The following is a 24,929-nucleotide window of genomic DNA, read 5'->3' on the forward strand; positions in this document are numbered from 1 at the left end:
TGCTCAATATTTGTGAGAGTGCCATATTGGACAAAAGATTGTGGTATTTGCAAGCAGAACTCTGAAAGGTGTTCCACGGTTTTCAAGGAAGTGCTGAGATCGTTTTCATGTTTAATTAAGCGAGCCAGAGAGGTACAGCTGGAAAAGAGTGATCAAAACTTGTTGCAACCAGTTTTAACCAGTTCAGCAAATAGCTTGTCAGGAACACAGAAATGGTAGTCTTATGCAGAAGAAAAAAGGTGGTGCTGCAGGAATTTTGTGGTATGGGTGGAAGGCCAAAGCTGAAAAAAGAGTACTGATGTCATAGTAACCCCCCCCCCCTTTATATATATATATATATATATATATATATATATATATATATATATATATATATATATATATATATATATATATATATATATATATATTGGACAAAATGCACATATAGCACAATGTGCATCATGCAGGACCGGGAGAAGTGTAGCTGCCAGCAGCTGACCATTGCAGCGACTGAGGCCCTGACAAGTGGCAGGAACTCTAATGCGGGCTACCACTACCGTCGGCTGCAGGAGCCACACATCACGGGCGTGTACGAGTGCAATTCGCAGTGCCACTGCTCGCGCAGCTGCTACAACCGTGTGGTGCAGAATGGCCTGCGCGCCCGTCTGCAAGTCTTCAAGACTGAGAAGCGGGGCTGGGGCATCCGTTGCCTTGATGACTTGCCCATGGGAAGCTTCATATGTGTCTATTCCGGACAACTACTAAATGAGCAGGCTGCCAATGAGGTGTGTATAGTGCTTCATTGTGTTGATTGAAGGCTGCCAGGCAGGGGTGGCACTTACGCATGGTTTGACTAGTTCGCTTATCCAGTTGATGCGAGATAACAGTGTTGCTTGGCACCAGTGCTTGATATTAGCTGGTTGCTGTACTGTTATGTTAGCGCGGATGTTAAAAAAGTTTCTGGTGAAAACCCAAAGCATCTTTTGCCTAGCTTGATGCTATATGCACTTTCATTAGTATCCTTTAATGAGCATAGTTGAACCTTGTTGTAACAAAGTCTCACCCGGCGCGAAAATAATTTCATTTTGTCTAATCTTCGTTATAAGCACACGTTTGTTACTTGAACAGAAGCTCGAAATTGCAGAAATCATGCCTTGGTCGATTGACTGGAGGGCTGCTGTCATGTTCGGCAGCAGGAATTCCATCCGTACAGCTTTTAGATTCTTGGTGTGTTCATGTGCAGCGCAGTTGTCCACAAACAGGAGAACTTTTTGATTTTGTTGTTCACAGCTTCTGTCCAACTTGCAGACATACGCTTTGAATAACTGCTGCATTAGCCAAGCCTTCTTGTTCACATTGTACAGAACAGGTAGGGTTGCCTTCTTAAAACATGTTAGATTCTTCGACTTTCCTATGACGAGCATTGGAAGTTGTTCTCTGTCCTACATGTTGCTTCTTACGAGGACGTTCAGCTATTTTTTGCTTTGTTTGACACAATGGCAGAGGTCATCAGCAAAGGCAAGCATTTTCTCTGAAAGCACTGTGTTAAACAAAGCAGTCTTGTCACAGTTGAAAATGTTCTTGAGCATGAACAGCTGTAACAGAGGCCGCAGCTTTCCATTATGATACTGCACAGCGGCTGAATCGTTGACAGCACTGCTTCACTGCACATATTCTTGTACCGGAGGTCATTTCAGTTTTTTTAAATTCCTCAACCACCCATCACTGAACTTGGAAGTTCTTGACGCTCATTCGAAGTGCAAGAGCTTCTGCCTTTTGTTTCATAATGTAACTGGAAATCGCCACCTGCTTGGTGATCATGGCATTTAAGCGCACAAGAAGAGGTTCCTCAAGCTTTCAGTAGACACCCTGACTCCTGTTCTTTTTTCAGCCCTGGTTGATTTTCTGGCTGCTTCCAAGGTCTTCACTTTATTTTTGAGAAAATCTGATATCGTCTGCTTGGAAATGTCGAACCTCTTGCTCACTTCGGCTCTTGACCAGCCACTCTAAACTTTTTTGATGATGGTGGCTTTCTTTTCTATCATCAACCTACGGTAGTGCTTTCTGTGCTTTCGAGCCATCAGTGAGGATGACGAAGGTGAAGTCAATGCCATTGCTGACACTGACAAATCCTCTCAATGAAGAACTCAGCACCAAACAGCAGGGAGCTTGGTATTGAATGTGAAAACAGCTTGGCCTAGTGTTGCATAGTGTACGACAGTACAAAATGACCATGCACTGAACACCGTGTGGCCAAACACCAATGGCTATGGCTGGCTATGGCTTCCAGTGGATCTGCATGTGAAAGCGCTGGTGCGAAGCTGAGAGATAGAAGTGACAATGGTGGTGGCTTTGATTTATGCCGTTTTGAACCTGTGATCATGGTAAGAAGTCAGAAAAATCAAACTGCAAGGAGTTTCAGCATCTGAGATTTCACATGTCCTTATTCATTGGCTCTGTAGCGTATGTGGCAGTGCTTCAAAGGTGTCTGTATTATTGGGCATGTCTGAAAAATCAGTTGTTAAATGTATTTATCATATTAGGTATGTATAATTTCAAATTAGCACTTTTTTTGTGCTAGTGAAAGATTGTGCGATCCAACAAAGAGGGGGAGAGGGGAAGAATGCTTTAAAAGCCAGTGGTCTGGTAATTGCAAACAAGCAAGCACTGCATAGATCATGCAGTGACTGTTGTGACTTCAGAACATTACACCTATGTGTACTGTAAAGACAGCTAAAAATTCAAATTAAAACCTGCACGTCCTTTTTCTTAGAGCAGCTAATCTCTGCTTACTAAGACAATGTCGCAGGTCTCGCCTACCATGTTGCTGATCATCAGAGATCTGAATGCATCCACTATGGTTTCTCATGAAATGCAAATCACACAAGATAAAAAGAAAGCAGGGCTTATTACACAATTGTGACGCAGGCTCTCTGCTCTGACATTGGAGAGAAGATGGGAGGAAGGATCATTGGTGGGGCTGGTCAAGGCAGTTAAAGAAAGCTTTTGCTGCAGAGAGGGTAGCTAGATTTCTTGAACCATCACCTTGCAACACTTCATTTGCTTCTAACTCTGCTGTTACCAATTCATTTTGAAAAATTATTTCATCAGAATGCTTCCAGGATGATTACAACTTCCAGTGTATATTAAAGAATCTTTTACAGAGCAGATTTCTGCATATGTTAACAGACAAACTGAATTGAAACTAATTTCAAATGTGGACTAAAAAAGCAGGCCAGTACTGCATTTCTTTAGGCTATCAATGTTTGCTGCTGTTATAATGCATGGGGACATTTTTAAAACAATTCCCAGCAAGGCATGCTTCACGATGCTTGAACATATCCTCTCAGAAAGGAAAGAGTGCATGGATCTCATTTGAGATTAGGCAGTGAATGATCATGTATGTTTGGATGCCTTGTGCAGGATGGCAACCAGTATGGTGATGAGTATCTGGCTGAACTGGACCACATTGAAGTTGTGGAAAAGCAGAAGGAGGGCTATGAAAGTGATGTCGTCCCAGCTTCAGATGACGACTCTGACAAGAGTGTAGAGTAAGTCTGAGGCACTTGCAGTACAGGTTGTCTCCTGGGTTTATTACATTCACACTTGAAGCCAAATTGTTTGGCTTGTAAGTGAGCACTAGCGTACTTGTTGCTAGTGTGCAGCCTGTAAACTTTGGTGTTGCAAACGTTATCTTGTCAATATAGTTGTACACTTTGTGTAGTTGCTTGTCTGTTTCCAAGTCACTGTATTTTTAAATTGTTTATTTATTGTCTCTCTTACTTACCTTCTTTCCTCTTTTTTTTTTTGCGAGGAGCTGTGGAATGGCACCAGGTAGAATCGCTTGCAGCATCTGCTGCTAAATCTTAATGGCAAGAATTTGCAAAGGCATTTGCTTCCCATAAACATGGAGTCTGCAAGCTACAGCAAAAGCTTAGAACTTTTTGCTGAGCTTAGTGGCCAAATTAGTCTGTAGTAGTGCCAAGTGGAGTTCAAAATAGAGAATGACGTGCTGCAAGGCGTCAGAAATATCTGTCATCCTTATACACCGTCTATTGGGTGAGTGTGATGGCGCTGCAAAGTTGTCCAAATTATCAGTTGGTGCCTGTAGCTTAACTCATCGTAAAACATTGTCTTAGCTCTTTGGTTTGATTGAGAAATGGGTTACCAGAGCTGCTTATTGCTGTGCTTACTTATTGAACACACTTTGCCTTCTATGCTTTCAGTGAGGAAGAGGTGCTTGAAGGCTTATCTGATTCTGACTATGACTCTGGTGGTGCTGACATTCCTAGGTAAGTGCTGTGACCTTGTACCTTGCAGTATCATCTTAATTATCTCATGTCTTGAGCATGCAAGTGGTATTATTCGTTGAATTGCAGCAGAGGGTGAATGTTGATTTGCAGAAATATTCCTTTGCAAAGAAATAACTGTTTAAATGGCCAGTATTGTTGGGCTACCAGTTCACTCAGTTTGTTCAGACAGTGTGTCTTTGTATGTTTCTGGAAAGCTAAAGTGTAGCTCTTGTGCCATATATACAATTCTCTGGGTGATTGTGAAACAGCTCTTAGTTGACATCTTGTAAACAAGCATTCATGCATTTGCTACAGTGGCTAGGGATGGTGAGTGGTGGCAGTGTTGTTCTCCTGCTGAGTGCAATGTTGCAGGTGAAATTCTCAGCTGCCACTCACATACCCCTCATGTCATTTTGAGATCCTAAACCCAATCAATAGAAGATTCCCCGGTGTCGTTAGCTATCGCCTGGTGAAAACCTTGTAAAGCCTACTGTAATTCACCTTAATCTGCCTTGATCCTTTTTGATACACCTTAATCCTCCGCCATCGAAATTAATCCACCATAATCCACCTTTATCCAACACTAATAAATCATTAACTTTGCTAATCATTAGTCATCTCTTATACGTGGCTGGACATGCTTTTGTTCGCTTCTGGCTTTCTTTGGGTCAAATGATATTTTCTGTACCTCACAACGCATCCTTGAAACATAGAGATCTAATGCTTTCGCTTTAATCAATCCATCAGTCAGTCAGTCAGTACCAATGTGACACATCTCTGTAGTGGGTATTTCTTTATGCAGTGTTCCATGTGTGTTACATTTGATTTGTATCACTCCAGGAAACGAAGTACAAGGGTACAAAAACAGAGGGTGTCACTGGCAGAGGACTCTTCCGACAGCAAAGCAAATGACGACGAAGACAGCACAAGTAACGATGAAGTGCAGAACGTGAATGGCATCAAGAAAGAAGAGAATTCAAAGAGCAAAGAGCAAAGTAAGAAGAGCTCATCTGAGAAGTCTGGAGACGACGATTCGTGTGACTCGAAGAGCACAGAAGAAAAGCCATCTGACGCAGCAGGTTTGTGCAGCAAACCATTCTTTTAACGCCCATGCTCTTTGTGCAAAATGACAAATGGTAGATGTGTGTGATCATTTTCAATGAATTCATATTACCAGTTATCAGTGTGATAATATGCAGATTTGTGTTTTCTTAAAAGTTCCGAGGTGCTTTGGGGGAAGCCCTAAGAAATGTTTTTTTTTTTTTTTCATAGGGAAGAGGGAAAAAAAAGGGCTTGCCATGGTAACTTGTTGACTATTCTATTCTCCTGCTGAGCATGCGGTAACAGGTTCGGTTCACCCTACTGGCTGCATTCCGATACGACTGGAACGCAAAGGCACTTGTACACTACTTTAGTTTATCTGCACATTATTAATGAACTCCAGGTGGTTACAGTTAACCAGAAACCCTTTGTTGCAATGCCTCTCATCGCCCCTGTGTTACATTTTCACATTAAGACCAATTGATCAGTAAACTTCTGCAGAAATATTTGAGCAATGTTGCTGTAGACTGCCTTTAACTCGACTCCAGTTAATTCGATTCCAACCAGTGTTCCTAACCAGCGCCTATGGGACCAAGCTTTTATTTCGATCCTAAAATTAGCTTTTATCAGCATGAACACACCTGACCCCTATGGTCAACACAAATAGTAGCAACCTCTTTAGCAGCAGTGCATGTCTTGGCAGAGCTTAATGGACACTGAACCTATGTTAGTGCTCATCGAAAATGCACATCGTCGACCTGCCCTAGAAAGATTTCCAAGCAAAAATGGTGGCTCATAATGAAGGATTACAGTATTTACCTGATACTAATGTGCGCCTTTTTTTCCCCAAGGAAATTAGTCTGAAAATTGCCTCTGCATTGCAGTTGTATACGAAACTGAAACCGCATTTGCAACAGCCTATCATCAGAGCCAGCCTAGTCAGCGTCATCACCATTGTCGTCACAAAATGGCAGCAGTATTAGTTCTCATGTAGCATGATGATAATGATATGCCTCCTTCAGTCACTACTTAGAAAAACTCATTCAAAAGATAGGTTATTTTACATAATATGTTAGTGACAACAAATTGCATCATGTTTTTGGCGTTTCAGATGATTGCAATGCATCGCAGGACGAATTATGTGGTTAGTCTAGGCATAGGCCACCATCCCATTTGAGAATGTTGCAAAGTCATTTGATATATTCAGAATATCAAACATGCAATGGACTGTATGGAGAAGATGGTGTGGTTCATAGACAGCAATAAAGCGCTGTTTGAGACCGATGTTGATGGACATCAGGTGCAAATAGTAAATATTTACTTTGTATAAGCAAAGTTTCCTGGTTTCATCCTTCTATAAGTGCCAGAATAGGGGCATGCTACACTTTTCTTGCTAAAAAATGGGGGCACGTTATATTTCTACATTGTTTATGAGCTTTAATGTCATTTCTACGTTATTTTCCTACTTCGAACACAACGAAAGTGGGTGCTCCTTCGATTGAGGGGCGCCTTAGAAATGAGAAGCTGCTGCTAAATTAAGCAGCGGTGTGTATTGGCGTTTTTCTGCCTCTTATTTAGTTCAACTTGTTAGGTAATTTGATCAGTTTCGTTAGAGTCTCATCAGGATCAAATTAATGGATGTTATCGTATTGACTCGCATAATGAACACACTTTTCTCCCGAAAAAACATGCGCAAAGTTGAGGGTGCGTTCGTTATGCGATGTGAAATTATTTGAGATTCTTTTTTTTTTTTTGGCGGCCACTTCTAAAAAAAAAATAAGGTTGGTTTCGCCTGGAATGCTAACCATCGATTGCAATGGCAAATGTGTGCATAGCTATACGAAGTAAGGATGGTAGTTTTATTGGCCGTATAAACTTGCAAACATCCGCTTACTAGGTAAATTAATAAGCATGGTGGCAGCGTGCACAGACATACATGAACACGTTGCACTCAATGACCGTGGCCGCCACCCTCTGTGAAAACGCTGACGTTGGGAAGCATGGCGGCGGCAGCGAGCAAAGTGATCTGTGCACTGCGTATTGCTTCAACGCAAACTGAGCAGCGAGAATGCATCACGTACACAGGTATGAGCCGCTGTCGTCGCACCTAGACTCGGCCCCCAATGCAGATTGCTTTCAACATAGGGCGCAGCGCAGCCGCGCAATGCGCAGTTGCTGCTGTGGTAAACCTCCCCCCTCCCTCCCTCATCCATCAACCTCTCCCCCCCGGCGCCATGCGTGGGATGGAAGACTGCGCGTTTCCTTCCCAATTTATTCACTCGCATGCGGGAGATTGAGCTGCGATCAGTGGCGCCCCTCAGGTGTGGTCGTGCAACATGCAGTTGCTGCCAGAGTACTTCACCACCACCCCTCCCTCCTTCCTGGGGTCTTCTGCACGATGAAAGATGGTGTAGTTCCTCCTCGCGTTCCTGCCTTGCACGCACGAGATTGGGTAGCGATCATCGGCTTCCCTCGCGTACTTTCACTTGCACCTACAGCACGCAACGCACGGTGACGACGGTGGCAAAAATGCACCTGGAGTGTCGATATAACTGCTGTCTCAATAAAATAGGCGACGTGCAGTCCGATTCGGTGTTCAATGCAGCGTCCATCACAATCGCACCCACTAGATGCCATATCAGACGCCGAATCGTATCGCGTGTCTTACTTGACGGCACCAAGTTCAGGGTGCGATCATTATACAAGGAAAAGAAAAGAAACTCACTTGATTGGAAAAGTGGGGACTGCGTTTATTGCGCGAGTGTGCTCATTATGCGAGTAAATACGGTATCTGTATTACAATAGAATCTCGTTACAATTAACTTCGCGGGACCGCTGAAATTAATTCATTAATTTGAATTATCGTAGTACTGAAAAACCAATATTTTCATGTCAGTAATGTAACACAACAACGAAAATTACATACCTTTGCAGTAGATGTGCATGTTCATGCATAAATAATGAACGAGAACGCTGGGCACAGTTACAGTTTAGCTACAATTTATTGCTTGAAGAAGTTTGTAATCTTCTTGTGAGTAGAAGCAAGCGCTGCAGGACGAACGCCTCTACATCCTCGACCTTCCTCTGAACGTCATTGGGGACATCTTTACAGCGCCCGAGGAATGATCGCATCTGTTCCAGAAAAACTAAAACATTTGAGCTGGAAACAGTCTCTTCTTCTTTGTGTGTTGATCCATTGTCGGCATCGTCTTCATCACTATTGCAATCTTCTTGCTCATGCACTTTATTCACTATGTCTTCGTTGGTGAGCACCGCGGATGTAGCCGCCGCGCTGTCATTGTCAATTTAATCGTCGAAGGTCACCACGGTGTCGATGGAGAGCTTCTCGGTAAGCTCATTCCACAGTTTTGTGTTGAGCTTTTCTGTGTCCTTGCAGTCTTGTGGCGTAGGTGAAGCCTTTTCGGCATTTGCTGCCTTTTCTTTGCCACAAGCAACCTGCCATGCAATGCCATTCGTTTGCCGGAAGTGGTAAAGCCATCCGGCACTTGCATCGAAACTGGAGATGTCCAAGGTGGCCGCGAACTGTGGCGCCTTCTCTTGAATAATCGGGCCTGACAAGAGCACATCGTTTTGTCTGGCATCCTTAAACCACGTGAGGACGTCGTCGTCGACGTTCTGGTAGTTGCCAAGCCGCAAGCGTTTTCTTGAGGGACCCAGCTGCGATACTCGATGCAATTTCATGATCTTTTCCCAGTCCTTGAGCATTGTTGCCATTGTTGACGGCGGATATAATGCTCCCTGCACAGGTCGACGTGCTTTCTTCCAGCATTCAGCTGCGTCAAAATGCCCACTTTTTCTTTGAGCGAAAACTGGCGTTGCTTCTTTTTAAGAGGAAGCTTTAGCTCGGGCTCAACTCAGACGCGGCCTATTCAAATACATGTAAAACGCAAAAATGTTTTTCTGAGATAACCCTGAACCAATTTTAATGAAATTTGTTGCATTTGAGAGAGAGTTAAATTCTAGTGACTGTTGGAAGCGGAATTTCGATTTAGGGCCCGAGTTTTGTTAAAAGGATTTTCAAATATTCGGAAGCTTGGAAAGTATAGAAGAACCAAGTTTAAAAATTCATAGTTCTGCAGCAAGAACAGATATTGCGGTTCTGTGAACGGAATCCATTAGATCATTGAAAGCGGACAAATTCGATGTGTCATTTTACATCTTACGCGAATTTTTTACGTTATTTACAAGGGTTCTGCACAAGCTGTATTACTATGTTATTGAATTTTTTGAGATTCATGTGTAACATATCAGTTTCGTCCGCTTTAGATACACTGTTGGATGCAGTTCACAGAATTGTATTATCATTTTTCGTTGTTGAGTTGTAGAGTTGTAGACTTGATAGTTTCGTTTCTAAAAAATTTTCGATTTTTGACAATTTTTCATAAAGAATTGACGACCTAACTCAAAAATTTGAAACCAACATTCACTATATTTTAAGTTTTTCTTTTAAATGCAACAAATGTCGTCAAATTTGGTGCAGTGGTTGCCGAGAAAAACGAATTCTCCTTTTACATGTATTTAGATAGGAGCGCCCGAGCTAAAGCTTCCTCTTAACGTGGGGGCCAGGAGAACTCATTGTCAGCAAAGTGACGCTAGGCCTACGGTGACGCCTATGGTGACGCCAGGCCTATGACGTAGTAGGAGTGTCCGAACATGACCATATGCAACGCTCATGCTGATGCCGATGCTGCTGGGGCTGTACCCGTTGAAACGGTTTCCCCAGCGCATGGCTGCTGCTGCTGCGGATGATGATGACAGGTGTAAGCCTCAGCGATACAGTACCGAAACTTAAACAGAACTTTGTAATGACGAAACATCTTGGTGATTACAGGATTAAATTACGTTCTTTGTTCTGAAATAATCGGTAATCTTAAATTTGTAGTACTGAAAGTTTTTGCATTGATAATATAGGCATTTTGGGGGGATAAAAAAAAAATCGGAAATCTGAAAAGTTCGTTAATGTGGTGTTCGTAGTAACAAGATTTTACTGTATTATTTTGATTGTTTTATACAAGCAAGGTCGATGCTGCCGATGCACACTTCGAAAACTTCTTAAAGTACATTAGACTGTGTTTAGCAGACAATCTGTTAAGCTAAATTTACGCATCCAGCGAGGTATTAGTACCTGGCATCCAAGCCAGGCATTAAGTGCGCCTTCTCTTTGCTATTATGTGCTGTAAGTTCCCCCATGTTTGAAAAAGCATAAATGTGCTTACTGATTAGTTCTTCAGGCACTGAGATGTTGAGGAGCTTTTGTGCTCTTGCCATGCACCACTGAATGTGATTACAGTTGAACTTTGTTTAAATGAAGTTGCATTTGGCAGTAATATACCTCCATATGTCTGATATTCATTATAAGCACATGCGTCTGTAACAGGGAAAAAAATTCAAGCATTTTGATTTATTTTAGATTCTTTTTCGTTATATCCAATGTTTCTTTATGTTGAAGTTCTCCTGTAGTAGGGTATGCCAAGTATATTGACTGAACCACAACATTACTGCTTCATTTTCTCCAGGTGAGGAGAGTCAGTCGAGCACAAAGTCTGAGAATAGAAAGCCAACAAAGAAGCAAAAAAAGCAGACAGGTGAGTTTTGAAGGGGCCCTGAACCACTTTTTGTTGATGTGGAGAAAGGCATTTGAAGTTATAATAGGCTTTTTCAGAAATACTTTACTACAAAAAGTTATTCAATGTGTTCAGCAGAAGTGGAGTTACTGGCAATCAAACATGCCCTTTGCGGTGCTTCCACTCCTTCAATGCCTTGCATTGCAAAGGCTACGGCCCAGCGGGGCGTGCCCACAACGCTCCGCCTTTGAAACATCACTGTGGCACGTAGTTCAAATTTGATTTTGTCTGCAGAAGTAAATGCCATTACTTCTGATTTTGGCGCCTATGACACGCCAAGCATAAGCCAAATGCGGTTGTCCTCTGCGAGCTGCACTGTGCTTAGCCAGTGGACTCGTTGCGGCAGCCGTGGTATCTATGCTACATAGCAGATCGCAGCTACATCCAGCTGTAACGTGTAGGCACAGCATTTGCTTTGCGCACGACAGGGCTTGAGTGTGTGCTCACACTCGTATGCTCCAGTCTAACTGACACTAGCGTGCTGACACTAGCATGCTACCCAGTGCTATGTGGTGTGTACCAGCTTTTTCCTTCACCAGCTTGACCGATGGGTAGTCGCCACGTCCAACTTGTGCATTTTTGAAACGCTATCACTAAGTCTGCCAACGCATCTAATCAGGAGCGGCGAAAAGTGAGCATGTGCTGGCAAGTCTGCATGTGGGTCTGACCTTGAGTTTGCCATGGTTCGAGGCTAGTTGAGCGTTCAAAACTACCTAGTCGAAATTAGTGAGACCCAACAGCTATGACACCGATAAGCAGAGTGGCCAAAGTTTAAGTCCTCTGCATGCGGCCGCAGTCGAGTGTGACCAGACGATAGACAGCTTCTTCTAGAAGTACGTAACTATTGAAATTCGAAAGCATATTTTTGTTTACTTCAGCCTGTTTATTAGACATCGTCAATAAATGTACAGTCAAATCTTGATATAGTAAATTATACGGGACTGCCGAAAATCGTTCATTATTTTGAAATGTAATGAAAAACTTGCAGTTATAAGCCAGTGGTCAAACCTCGCAGTCTGCTATGTTTGACCCACATGAGAACAGCTTGGTCAGCATTTTTAAAGTTTCCCAGCTGCAGCCGTTTCCTTGTAGGAGCAAGTTGCGACTCCTGGCGAAGTTTGACAATTTTGTCTCAGTCTTTCAAAATGGTCGCGACGGTTAGTGGGGCAATGCCACGCTGTCTGCAGAGGTTGATTTGCTTTTTCCGAGGGTCGATTTCTTGCAGTACGTTCGAAATAATTTGAGTGTGGTTATCACTTCGATAAATCATGTTTCAACTGTTTTCTGAAATATGCCCCATATTGAAATTCGTAGTTCTGAAATATTTTTACATTGAAAACATAGGCAGTCTGGTGGTGATTTTTGAAATATTTGTAAATTTGAGAAATTCGTTAATGTGGTGTTTGTAGTAATGAGATTTGACTGTACATAGTAACAGCAGGAAGAAGCGCACTGATCCAGATACCCTTCTTGATTGACATCAGCTATTGGCCAATAGCAGCCGTGTATGGGAATCTGGTGCATTATGAAATAAAGCGCCCGAGAAAAGACTGAGGAGCAGGCTTCTGTTGAAAAGACAGCGTTTGAGAGAAAGGTGACTTCGCGCTCCACTTGCAAGCTCCACCTGCCGCGTACGACTGAAAAACTTGGCTGAGATGCTCATAGCAGCGTATGCTATCTGCGAACTATGTTTTTTCACCAAGCCCGATAATTGGGTCAGGACCCTTTTAATGAAAGCAAATGTAGAACAGTTAACATACATGCTGGCTTAAGGACCTGCTTCTTTTTATTTCACCTGTCTACTATTAAATTACATTCATGAAAGTACTCATGAAACATTTAATAAATGAATTATATATACATTATCATAGCTTACTGTTGCTATTTCACTGCATGTTTGCTACATCATGTGCATGGTCAGTTTGTGCCTGTAAGATTCAGTTATGGCAATGGTAAGGGTATACTAAAAGCATCTTAGTATACAGTAGAACCTCGTTGATATGGTCCGTTACATATGTATTCCTGGCACCAACGTTTGCAATCGAGAACAAAAAAAATGACCCAATAGAGTTACGCTCTTTTTTTGCTGGTTCATACGTTCCCAGAACACACGGTTTTTCTCCACCGACGTTCAGTACTTCGCCAAACTGCGATCGTATGATACGTTTTCTGGCCGCTAGATCCCATGTAAACAAAGAAAGCGCGAGGCGCATGATCGAGAACAGTATATATAGGTGCCTGACGTGGCAGCTTCACTGTGATACTCCCCCGCTGGTCTCGTGTGAAAATGCCGGCGTGCACTCAGTTTCGAAAGCATTTTGGTGCCAGCAAATCTCCGGGGTCGTCACACGTGGCATTCACAGCTATCACCGCCAATCCTATTGCGATAAGAATCTTCGCCTATTTGTTTCGCAGCGCATGATGCCGTTGGAAGTTATAGTGCACGCTTTTAATAGGTGATAAAATAAATGCGGCGCTGTTGCCTGCTGCAGACTGCGATTGTATACGTTTTCTGGCCACTAGATCCCATATGAAAAAAGGCGCAAGGCGTGCGCGATCGAGAACGGTATATAGAACTTTTCATCGGGTGCGCAGGAAAGGGCGCGCGGCGAGCCTTTCCCCATCTCTGGCTTGTGCAGTCCGGCATGACGCTGCTTGAAAGTATTGCTGTCGCTTGCTGCGGAACGACCTCAGAATGTTTTAGACAAGGTCGTCAGGGAGCTAATGTGTAGCCTTTCGGTGCATCGGTAACTGCAATACATGGAAATCTCTTGGGGGCTCAAACATGTGACACGCAATATCAGCCGCAGTGTGTGTATGTGTTGGAAACTATTTTGGGTATATCGGTTTTAATTCAATGTAGAGAACTGGCGTCTCTGTATTGCTAGCATGAAATGCTAAATCTGCTCACTATTTGATCACTTTGCATAGGGACTAAAACATAAGAGTGCTTGCTCGTGTACGGCCAACCTAAGCAACCACAAAACACCTAAGCGGCTGGCCCTGTCAAATATAAGTGATACACCGGCATCATTCTCATGCATTTCTAGTCTAGTAGACTTGAAATCGCCACATGTCTATGCTAGCCTCCTGCATGAGGCTCATGGTGCTGCTCGACACAAGCTGTCACTGCGGTTGGTGAACCAGAGTGATGCATATATAAGCTATGTGCTTTGGCATTGCCTTTTTGGTCCTGCAAAGCTCTAATATCTGAGAGGGATCACATAAAAATAATGTGACGGCTATTTTTCAGGACTGAATTTCTGCTGTAGGGGTGAGTATGCCGTAGAGAACGAGATGAACACAACCGGAAAAAAAAAAGTGGTTATCTTCTCTCTAAAAAAAAAAAAAAGAAAAGAGAGAGAGAAAAAAAAACTGGGTGAACGCTGCAATGCAATCTCACATAGTCACGCGACACAACATTTATAGATCTATAAACATTGATGCCACATGCTTTGGCCATACGTTATATAGAACAAACATATCTGCAATCAAGCATCTACCACTGCTCCGGACGCTCCCACAGTTCGTAAACGTCCTCTTTACTGGACAAGTACAATTCACACTGTAAGGTATGCTGTTATTGCTAAGCAAAACTATTTTGTTCATGGGTGGAAACCTCATCCACCAAACCAGGTAGTCATGCAATGTAATCCACAGCTAACAGTTTGAACACTTGTCAAAGTATAACAGCACAACTTCTAACACCAGCAGAAACTCTGGCCATACTGACTTAAACTACTGCAGTATGTCTCACAGAACTGTTTTTGACGTAGAAGACACCACGTCATACGAAATAGACCGCACGAGTGCGAGAACAAATGTCAGAAACTACCGCCTAGCATACACCTGACATAGAAGCCGGAGCGCTCGCCCAAGCCTGCATGCTGACTGCTCATAGATGGCACCACTTCGTAGCACTATGGCGGCGCTCATGAAAAAACTGTATAGCTGCCCGTCTCAAGTGGAGACGACGGTGCGCACAGCTTCTTATTTAGGTATCTGCAAAGCCAGGTCATCGCACGCCACATTCACAGCTGTCGCCGCCAAACCTATTGCGATGAGCATCTTCACCTATCTGTTTTACAGCGCATGGTGCGTAGTGCGTTGTGCCATTGGTAGCATACTGCACACATTTAGTAGGCGATAATCCAAACGCGCCGCCGTTCCCTGCTGCAGGCGGTGCGATGTGGGCTGGGCAACACATTCTGCTTCGGCAGCATCCGGCGTTGCCCACCTGCTCGATTTCGTTTGGATTTCCTGTTGCCCTCTTAAAACACCACGCAATAGGAAAACAAAACTCGTCTCATGCCACGGGAGCACCACCAACTCGACGCGCATTGGCATCTCGTGCCACAACGATCCACGCGACGCTTCGCATTATGCACATGTCAACAGTAGTTTAGTCTGTCAAATTTTTTTGTTGCTTCAAATCGTACATTTTCCCGGTTAGCACATGTTTTCTCATGTTTTTTTCTGAAATGTATGAACGAGGTTGTGCTGTATATGCAAAGAGGCAGTATACATGAGGCACTGCTAATGTTCGTAGATCACACCTTCGGCGATACTCTTACTTTTGTGCGATGCAGTGTCCAGCACAGCACTTTGAAGCAAGAACAGCATGTTTTGGCACCACAGTGCTATGTTTCCTGTTGATATCGTACGTGTTCAACAACTGTGTAATGTGGGAGTAACACTGATAGAAAATGTTTATGCCTAGGCTTAGCCTAGCATCTGGAGTCAGCAAATATCTAATGAAGCTGAAGAAAGCTAGATAAATATCTTTTGTTTGCACTTCTATATGATGTGTTTCACTTCATTTAAATTCCTTTAAATTGTCTTACTTAGTTTCGGTGTCTCTTATCTTGACATCAGGCAACAAAGGCAGCACTGCCAAGCCTACTGTGGGACCTCTGGACGGTCCTGGCAGTGGCGGAGAGTCTCATCCCATAAAGTTTCCATCAACACGCAGCTTCTTCAATGAGGAGTTCTGCTACATCATGGATGCTAAAAATTGTGGCAACATAGGCCGCTACCTAAACGTGAGTTGAATGAGGGGCTCATGTCTAGAATTTAATTCTTGATCAATCACGTGCTGGCACTGAACATGGTGAAAAGAAATGGCAGGCCACCACGCTTGCTGTCAGCTCTGTATTCACATCTTTTAGCATTTCTGCTGCCCATCCTGTCTACATAGTTGATGTGGCAATTTCAGTGGATTTTCTACAACAGCAAGTGCGTTTCTGTGTGGGACTGATAAAAATACAGCTGCTGCCTACACCTGAACATTGTTATGACGAAGTTGAATGGGGAGCCGAAATTATGTACTTCGTTATATCCATTGTTGCCATTTATTGCAATATACGCCCAGTGGGGTGCACAGTTGTAAACATGTAAACAAGACAGCAGCCTTGTGGATCGTGGAGCCGCTAGCTGCACGACAACGCATGCTGTGAAATTTGAATAAAACAAAAGAATCTTCGGCATGTCACTTGACTTCTTAGCACCTGACCTGACAGCCTTGAGACAGCCACCTTCTGTTATATTGTGATGGCCTTTAGCGCCCACTTTCCACTTGGCTCGTCGTCGTGGTCGAGCAGCACATGGCGTACAGCACTGCGGCCCTTTTTGTAATCGAGGAGGTAAGCAAATTTCGTCACGCAGGCTTGGCTGGGCTGGCTTGTGGCTTCCGAGGATGCACTGATGCCAATGCAATCTTGGAGGCCACAGCCAGCTGCCAGCCTGCGCAGTGTGCCGCAGAGAGATGGGGAGAAGATTGCGCCGGGGTGGTCTCTGAGGCACGCATTAGAGAAATAGAGAAGTGAATGCACTAATGTTTTGCTCCGCCACCACTATGCAGCCGTGCAGCATTGCGCAACTCGCGCAAGCTTGCGTGTGACCGTCCAAATTGCGTCAGGGAGATCTGGGAGGCCACACCCAGCTGCGCCTGTCTGTGTGGCGCGCCGCATAAAAGTGAATGCATGAATCTTTCACACCGCCGCATGTACCCGTGCTGCCAGGCACGTGCAAGAAAGAAAGGTCAGTGGAGAAGTACGATAGTGAGTTACTGCTTGTGCGCAGGTTGCACAGCTACGTGCAGCGGTGAGAAAGACCAGTGTTGCTCGAGGACATATTCGATGCGGGTACACAGGAGTTATGAACTGCCACAGTGAACAAGTGCCGAATCTGCGGAAAGCGCTGTATTTTACACACAACAGTCGGATATTTTTTGGTTTCGGAGATGAATCTAGTTTGTTATGTCCACTGGCGGGACAATTTCACTTCGTTAAAACAAAGGTTTACATACGTGGATGTCTATAGGGGATTTCAAGGGGAATGTCATTTACTTCGTTATGTCCCTTATTTTGTTATATCCCATTTCATTATAGCGAGGTTCGAGTGCTTACATTATCGTTTAGATTGCTAATCAGAACCGCTGTATAGAAAATGTATACAGTTGCTGACCAAGCTCGACATACTCGATGCAGTCGTCAAGCAGCCAGCGTGGAAAAAAGTCGACATTGCCAAGGGTCGCGGACTACCACCCTCGATACTTAACAGCATCGTCTCGAAGCGGGCCGAGATAGAAGGAAATGGCACACTTTTTGGTGGAAAAAGTTAGCAGGCTCATGGCACCAAGTATGGGAACTTCGATGAGGCACTTGTGACATGGTTCAAACAAGCTCACACTGCCAGTGTGAACTTCGACAGCAGTAGTTTATGCGAGAAGGACACGGAAATAGCTGACAGGCTGGGCATTGTAGAATTTGTGGTGCCAAACGGCTGGATTGACCATTTCCGAAAGAGGCATAGCATTGCTTATAGGGCAGTCAGCAGAGAAGCGGCAAGTTTTAACTTAAGCTCAGTGGATGATTGGAAGGCCACACTTTCGTCTATAATTGAGGGGTATGAGCCTCGCAATACATATAATTTCGACGAAGCCGGCCTCTTCTTTCAGGTGCAGCCATCAGAGTCGCTAAACCTGAAGGGCAAAGCATGCTACGGAGGCAAATATAGCCAAGACCAGTTGACCATGCTTTGTTGTTGCAATATGAATGGCTTGGACAAGCTAAAGCCATGGTTGATCAGCAAGTATAGAAATTTGTGGTGCTTGAAGAACACTCGCCTACTGCCATGCCACAACAAACGCAACAGTCGTGTGTGGATGAATAGTTTTTTGATTGATGAAGTTTTTTGGTACTTCGGCAATAAGATGGGTTCGCAATGCAGGAGTGTTCTTTCTATTGACAACTGTACAGCCCACCCGAGAGATCAGCTTTTTCTTCGAAACATCAAGCTTGTGTTTTTTCTGCCGGACACAAGCCATTTGCAACCATTGGATTCTGGCATCATAAAGAATTTAAAGCACTCCTATCGGAAGTGGTATCGTGAAGCACTGTCTGGCACATATTGTTCGTGGACAGCAGCCTGCAACCATCTCCTTACTTGACAAAATGCACTACATTGCTACAGTGTGGACTGCAGTGAGTGCATCAACTGCACAGGATTGCTTCCGGGGGTGTGGCTTCCACATGGACGGCGAGCTGGAAATGGCCATGGTGCAAGCTGAAGAGTCGACTGCAGCCACTAGTGACTAAGAGCTCAGTGAGGTGATGGATATGCTGGGCACCATGGGAGTTTCATACACTGACTGTGTCGCCATGTATGCTGCAGTCATGACGTTGGAGCGCTAGAGCATCAGTGAGATCGTTGCAAACTAGGTTGTGAGTGACGACGCCCATGCCTCCAATGATGACGATGAGCACGAGCAACAAGATTCTGAAGATTTAACAGATCCAAGCTTTGTAGAATGCAGAAGCTGTCACGGTTCTGTACCTTCTGCACAGGTATGTCGCACCTCAAAGCGACACTGACAACAATGCAGCCTTTCAGGCGATTGAGAAACATGTGGTGCTGTCCGGCGAGTGAAAGAAATGGCAAGCCTCCATTCTCGATTTTTTTCAAGCGTAGAAATAAATGGTTTCAAGTTGAAACTATGCTGTTTTCGTTCATTTTTGGAGCTTTCCTCACTGCTGTATTTTCCTGTATTTTCCTAGGTTTTTTCCCTCCACTCTGGTGACAAACAAATGAATGGGGTTCCACTGTATTTTGAAATTGTGAACTCTGATACATTCACATACATCTGGGTGATTGATGTGTGCATGTAGATGACAAATGTTATTTCATTAGAAAGCTTGCATTCGAATCACAGTGGCTGTGGCTCTATTTCAGTTACCTTCTTTTTCTATTTTACAGCATAGCTGCTCTCCGAATGTTTACGTCCAGAACGTGTTTGTTGACACCCATGACTTGAGGTTTCCCTGGGTTGCGTTCTTTGCTGCCAGGTAAGCGCAAGCATGTATATTCCATTCAAACTTGCATGGCTCTCAATACACATTACTGTGGCATGCTGCAACTGTCAAGTGTCATTTTTACTTAAAGATGTTTCCTGATGCTGAGAATTGTAGATTTAATAAAATCAAACGAAGTAAAAGCGTGCACATTGTGCATCATCCCAGTTTCCCATGGTTTTGAGCTGAGAATAGCATGCCAAAACATTGACACTGTTCTTTACTGAGGTGTTCAAATTGCAACAAATTTGAATCTGCTGAATTTCCTTTTGTACTCGAAGAAAAATCCCTATTGAAGCAGTGCCCTGTGTTTCAGTGTTGTGTTGTACAGCATTCTGATTTGTGACTAAACTGTACTGTGCCCACAAAGATGAGGATGCAATAAAATGTTCATAGAGATGAAATATACAAGGTGAAAGGCTGAGGTTAACCATAGTAATTGTCTGGTACCTGTCTCGGTGTCTACTCTACACTGTAGAAAAGAAGAAATCACATAAAAAATATGGAGATATAAACATATGAATGTAACTTATTTGCGCAAACACACTACAGATGCCCGACAACGATTGGTCTCTCATCAGTATGAATGCTTAAAAAAAGTTCCCAGACAATTATGATGCTCACTAATGCGAATTTTGAGAGCACCTGTTTAAGTGTTCTGCAATTTGCTATATGTTGTGGCAAAGAATTTCATTCTGAACGACAGGGTCCTCTCGTCAGCGGTGCTGAGCCTTCGGGCAGCTAGTTTAGCAGCTGCGGCAGATGAAGCACTTCCACCAGAACTGGCTGACACTATTTTGTATTATGATTATAATGTTGCGTGGTAGTGACAGTGAAGAATAACACAGTGTCAAAACTGTGAGTTACAAATTTAACTCATTATTGGGCGAGCTTGTGCCTAGCAAAACAAATAACACTCAAGCACAATGATAGCGGTGAGCAGAGTCGGCGATCATCATAAATCTGATCTGCAGGTCAAGCACACCGGCTTTTATGCATGACTTGTTGAAGGTTCCAGTGTGATGGCCGGTGCCTGCGTGGCTTCCAGAGAGTACTAAACAATTCGCATCGCACATACAATCGGATCACAAACATCACAGACCATGACACTTGAAACAAGGGCGAACAATGCCATACCAAACAAGCGAGAGCTGACACGAACAGACGGTAGGGTACGAAACGAGCGGTCGGGTGTAACCACATGACACTAGTTTCCCATTGCACATCAGTGAAGGAGCCACTCTCATTGGTCTCTGCCGTTTACGGTTCCATCTTTCACCTGCTGCTCTACGTTCGCTCTTTCATCTTTTGCTGTGTTCATTCGCTCGGTTATGCCACTGCCAACGCTCGCCACAGGAGCAGCCGCGGAATAGTTGTGCTCCAACATATAAAACAAAAGAACACAAAAACCCAAGTATTTTAACCCCTTGGCTGCCAAATAGCATGCATGCCACTTGGCCCTCCGATCCAACTATTTTTGTCTCCTAAACCTCCTAAACAAACTTCCACTGTTGCGATTGTTATATAATGCTCTACAGCAGTTAATGCTAAAAAAAATGTGAACAAGTTTTATGTACAATATGAAGCAGCACTCTTCAGTTCAGAACCCTAAGTGCCAGTTACAGATTTCAGTGTGAAAAAGGTTGAAGCACTCAGACAAGTGGAGAGCAATGCCACACTTTTTACTTTTGCTTGCTGTAGCTTTTTCTTTTCTTGCACTTTTATGACGGATTCTGTTTGCCAGCGTTCGGCAGACTCTGATGTGGGAAAGGCACCCACTGCGCTGCTCAAAGCATTTAGATGTGAGAATGTGCGTATGAATATTCTGTAAATATCAGATAAAAAAGAAGTATCATACAACTCACCTCAGAAGCAATTCGCCCCCTACTGGGCGAATTGCTGGCTTTGACAATATGGCCCACATTCTTATGCCTGACGGCTTGCTGGCATTGGCAGCCACTAGGTCATAGCAACTCATTCTGATGTTGGCTAGGACCAGAGTTCAAGGATTCTACTTTCTCTAAGGGGACTGTTATCAAGTGCACAATCTTCTCTTTGGACCCAGAAACTCGCATTTGGAGTTAAGTCATACCATGGTGAGCTATGTGGAAGGCACAGCCGTCGTCAAACAAGAGAACAGGAAGATGGGGACCAACAAAACAACCAGTTTTCTTGCTAGAGACTGTGTCCAGCTATAGTACACCACTGCTGTTTTTCTGTAGTGCTTGTGCAGTGCTTAGTCGTGGTTGTACAGTAAACTTCCATTAATTCAACTCCGGTAAATTTGACTTTTCGCTTAGTTCAATCCCGACCGAAAGCCTCAGCCACGCTCGTGCATTTCTGTACGTCCAAACTTTCATTATTTCGATCATAAAATCGGCCTTTGCCATATAATTTGAACTTGACCAGTCAGCATGCACAAGCCTGACTCTATGGTGACACCAGTAGCAACTCCATTAGTGGCAGCGCCTATCTTGGTGAAGCTTGGGGAACAGGGGATGCATTGAACGCATGTAATCTCCAGTTGAAAATGTCTAGTTTCAGCTTGCCCTTGAAAGATTTTCAAGCAATAATCGTAGCCTAGAATGTCAGATTATGGTATTTACGAGATTCTCTCGCCCCCCGGCCTCACCCACATGATTTTCTCAGGAAAATTGAGCGGGAAATTTCCTGTGCAGTGTAATCGAATGCAAAACTAAAGTTGACTCTGCAATGTTTATATGCTTAAGTGCATAACATGAGTGTATTGCGGTGAAGCTGACATTAAAGGCCAGTTCGGCGTAACATAGGCGCATGCGCATGGACGTTACATTATGTTGGAAAGAGATGAACCCTTTATAGTCCAGTGTACTAATATGACTGTTGTAACCGGTGTCCATCGGCACTGACATTGAGATACAACACGCTCTATCTTGACGATTCAGACATTCACATTACCCACAATGCTTTGCGTGTGTGAGCGGCAGCCTTTTGGTTCGGCGCGGTTGGAGCCGAGTCAACTAAGCCAGCAGCAGTGAGCGCGAAGCATGATTGCAGGCAAAACAGGCTAGACAGGCAAGCTTGCGCATCATGGTTGTGCGTGGCACCAACACCTGTATTCGGAGGAGCACGCACGCTAGCACCTGTCCTTTTACTACTGCTGTGTGCCAATGCTAGATGTCTATCACTGTCAAGCAACACTACACTATAAAAGTGATGCATCTGAACAGCACGCAGCACAGCTGACTGACATGGCTGACTTCAGCCCATGCTCACTGGCACGCAGGCTACGCCAAAATCCGTGGTGTGAAGCTTTAAAAAAACTGCCTGCCATTGTGCAACACATTCTTGTCCGCATTTTCTAGCTAAAAAGTAAGCTGCACATTAAATTCAGGCAAATACTGCCAAATAAATGAGCAGTTTTCTTGCATATTTTCTGCATCTTGTTTAATATGACCGCCAGTTAATTACGTCAGTTTCGCTGGTCTTGTCAGGGTCAAATTAACAGAAGTCGACTGCATTGAGTAAATCATATACAGCTGAACTGTGTTTATAATAAAGTTTCATCTGACTTGAATATATGTTCATATCCAATATTTGTTATAAGCATAGTGCTATATTGGTTAAACCCTGACATCGCCACGGAACATATAGGTTTATTTTGTTATACAGTCGGATGCCTTTATAATGGAGTGCTTGGAGCCTCCGAAATCATTCATTATACAGGTCACTTCGTTGTAAAGGTGATGGACAGCATCGCTTGCATTTGAACCGGGACAGAATTATTCCTTTGTTATACAGGCCATTCATTTGTAGAGGCATTCATTGTAGAGGTGCTCGACATATCTTTTAACTGGTTATACCCTTGTTTGTTATATCAAGGTCTAACTTAATACAGTCGATTTCTGTTAATTCGATCCTGACGGGACCGATAAACTAGCCAAATTATTGCGGGTTGAAATAAACAAAAGGTAGAAAGAGTTCCAAAACACGCCGTTGATTCACCTATCAGTATTGCTTTTTAAAGTCAGCTTCGCCGCAATACAGCAGTCTTATGCGATGAAGCATACAAAGTGGGGTGGGGGGGGGGTGTCATTGTTACAGGACATAGCACGTGCTCCTTATTTTACACACGCACATGCACCATGATGCCTATAAGTTAATTGGCAACAGGCCTTCAGATTTTTAGATAGACCACCAATTATTTGTTGGCATTAAATGTGCCCTCGACTGTATGAGATTTTTTGTCTTACCGCCTTCAGTTTTGCCAGCTTTCCCAATACACAGATTATTTTTCTCTGCTTCTTGGTGCACAGGGTGTGCATGTGCATATAATGAAAAAACTCGCACTACGCCCTTTTAACGGTCATGCATATGAGACATGCATGGCAGGCGAAACGAGGGCTCAAATCACCACAGCATCAGAAACGGCTCTGAATGCTTATTAGGCATCTAGGTCCTCGTACTGTAAACAAAGATGGTGCGTGCGCACCTGTGTCTTTAAGAAAACGAGCGCTGTGTTCCGTGACCGTGGCCCCTTTCTATTCTTAATATGCTTCCCTGCAATAGTTTGCATATGCTTCCCCACATAACATGGTTGTACTGGGAGGAAGCTGACTAGTTAAGTTTGAATTATTCAGCAAAGGTTAATTTTGAGTTCGAAATAACGAAAGTTTGGACCCATAGAAATGTACGGGGTGCCAACCGGGACCTTTCGTTGAATTGAATCAACAAAAAAAAAAAGAATTAACTGGAGTTGTATTGACCAAAATCTACAGTATCAGGGAAAGCTACAACAGCATTACATTTTTCTTATATTTGTTTGCAGGTACATCAGAGCTGGTGTGGAACTTACGTGGGACTACAACTATGATGTTGGAAGTGTGCCTGAACGTGTGATGTACTGCCAGTGTGGGTCAGATGAGTGCCGAGGACGGTTAATATGAGCCAAGTGCTCGCACAAACTGTCGGCGACATTTGTGAAAAGACAGCAGTGCCGATGCCGGTGTTCTGGTGCGTGTGTGTGTGTGTGTGTGGGTGCGTGCATGTGTACAACGCTACATTTGTACGTGACTTTGTTCTTGTTGCAGCTCATTCAACTGCCATTATGTTTCTTGTCCTGAGGCTTGCATTCATCATTGTTAGTATACTTGACTTTGAGTTCCAAGAAGGAAATGTGTTGTACATAAATAAATTCAACAAATTGACAACCTCCCCTATTCTTTTGTACAATCTGATGCTTCATTCATCTGCTCACTGTTTGCACAAACTTAATGCAGATATTTCTGCAACTGCAGCAAACATTTCTGTGACAGCTATGACAAGTACTATATAGAAATGCCTCACAATAAACATGACAGTAATACCAAACCTCGTTGATGAATTTACGTGGACATTTGTAGTGTGTGAAGCCTGGTAACAACTTGCTGCCACATTTGGGTATGCGGTGAACAAAGTGATATACAGAGTGTCCATAAATGTTTACCCTTATTACAAAACAAGGTATGTCTTAATTGGATACAGTAAACGAAACATGCGTTATACCACATATGCCTCTACTCATGAAGTTTTGAACCTTGCATAAACATTTAATACAGGTAATACAACTCAGCATTTAGATAACTTCAACATGTGCACCC

At 43.6% G+C, this 24,929-nt stretch overlaps 1 protein-coding gene across 12 annotated transcripts in view; it reads left to right on the forward strand.

Annotated features, from left to right (window-relative positions):
• Positions 1-24,509, forward strand: part of egg (SET domain bifurcated histone lysine methyltransferase eggless) — a 153,236-nt gene extending 128,727 nt beyond the window's left edge. For all 12 annotated transcript variants that reach the window (XM_070535681.1, XM_070535679.1, XM_070535678.1 and 9 more), the window contains 8 exons: positions 450-767; positions 3,406-3,533; positions 4,209-4,274; positions 5,115-5,353; positions 10,853-10,921; positions 15,836-16,002; positions 19,217-19,305; positions 24,119-24,509. In XM_070535681.1, coding sequence (XP_070391782.1) covers positions 450-767; positions 3,406-3,533; positions 4,209-4,274; positions 5,115-5,353; positions 10,853-10,921; positions 15,836-16,002; positions 19,217-19,305; positions 24,119-24,236 — 1,194 coding nt within the window. In that variant the 3' untranslated portion in view covers positions 24,237-24,509. The remainder of the gene's footprint in view (positions 1-449; positions 768-3,405; positions 3,534-4,208; positions 4,275-5,114; positions 5,354-10,852; positions 10,922-15,835; positions 16,003-19,216; positions 19,306-24,118) is intronic.
• Positions 24,510-24,929: the final 420 nt, after the last annotated feature.

Source organism: Dermacentor albipictus, chromosome 3 (assembly GCF_038994185.2).
Source record: "Dermacentor albipictus isolate Rhodes 1998 colony chromosome 3, USDA_Dalb.pri_finalv2, whole genome shotgun sequence".
NCBI classification, from domain to species: domain Eukaryota; kingdom Metazoa; phylum Arthropoda; class Arachnida; order Ixodida; family Ixodidae; genus Dermacentor; species Dermacentor albipictus.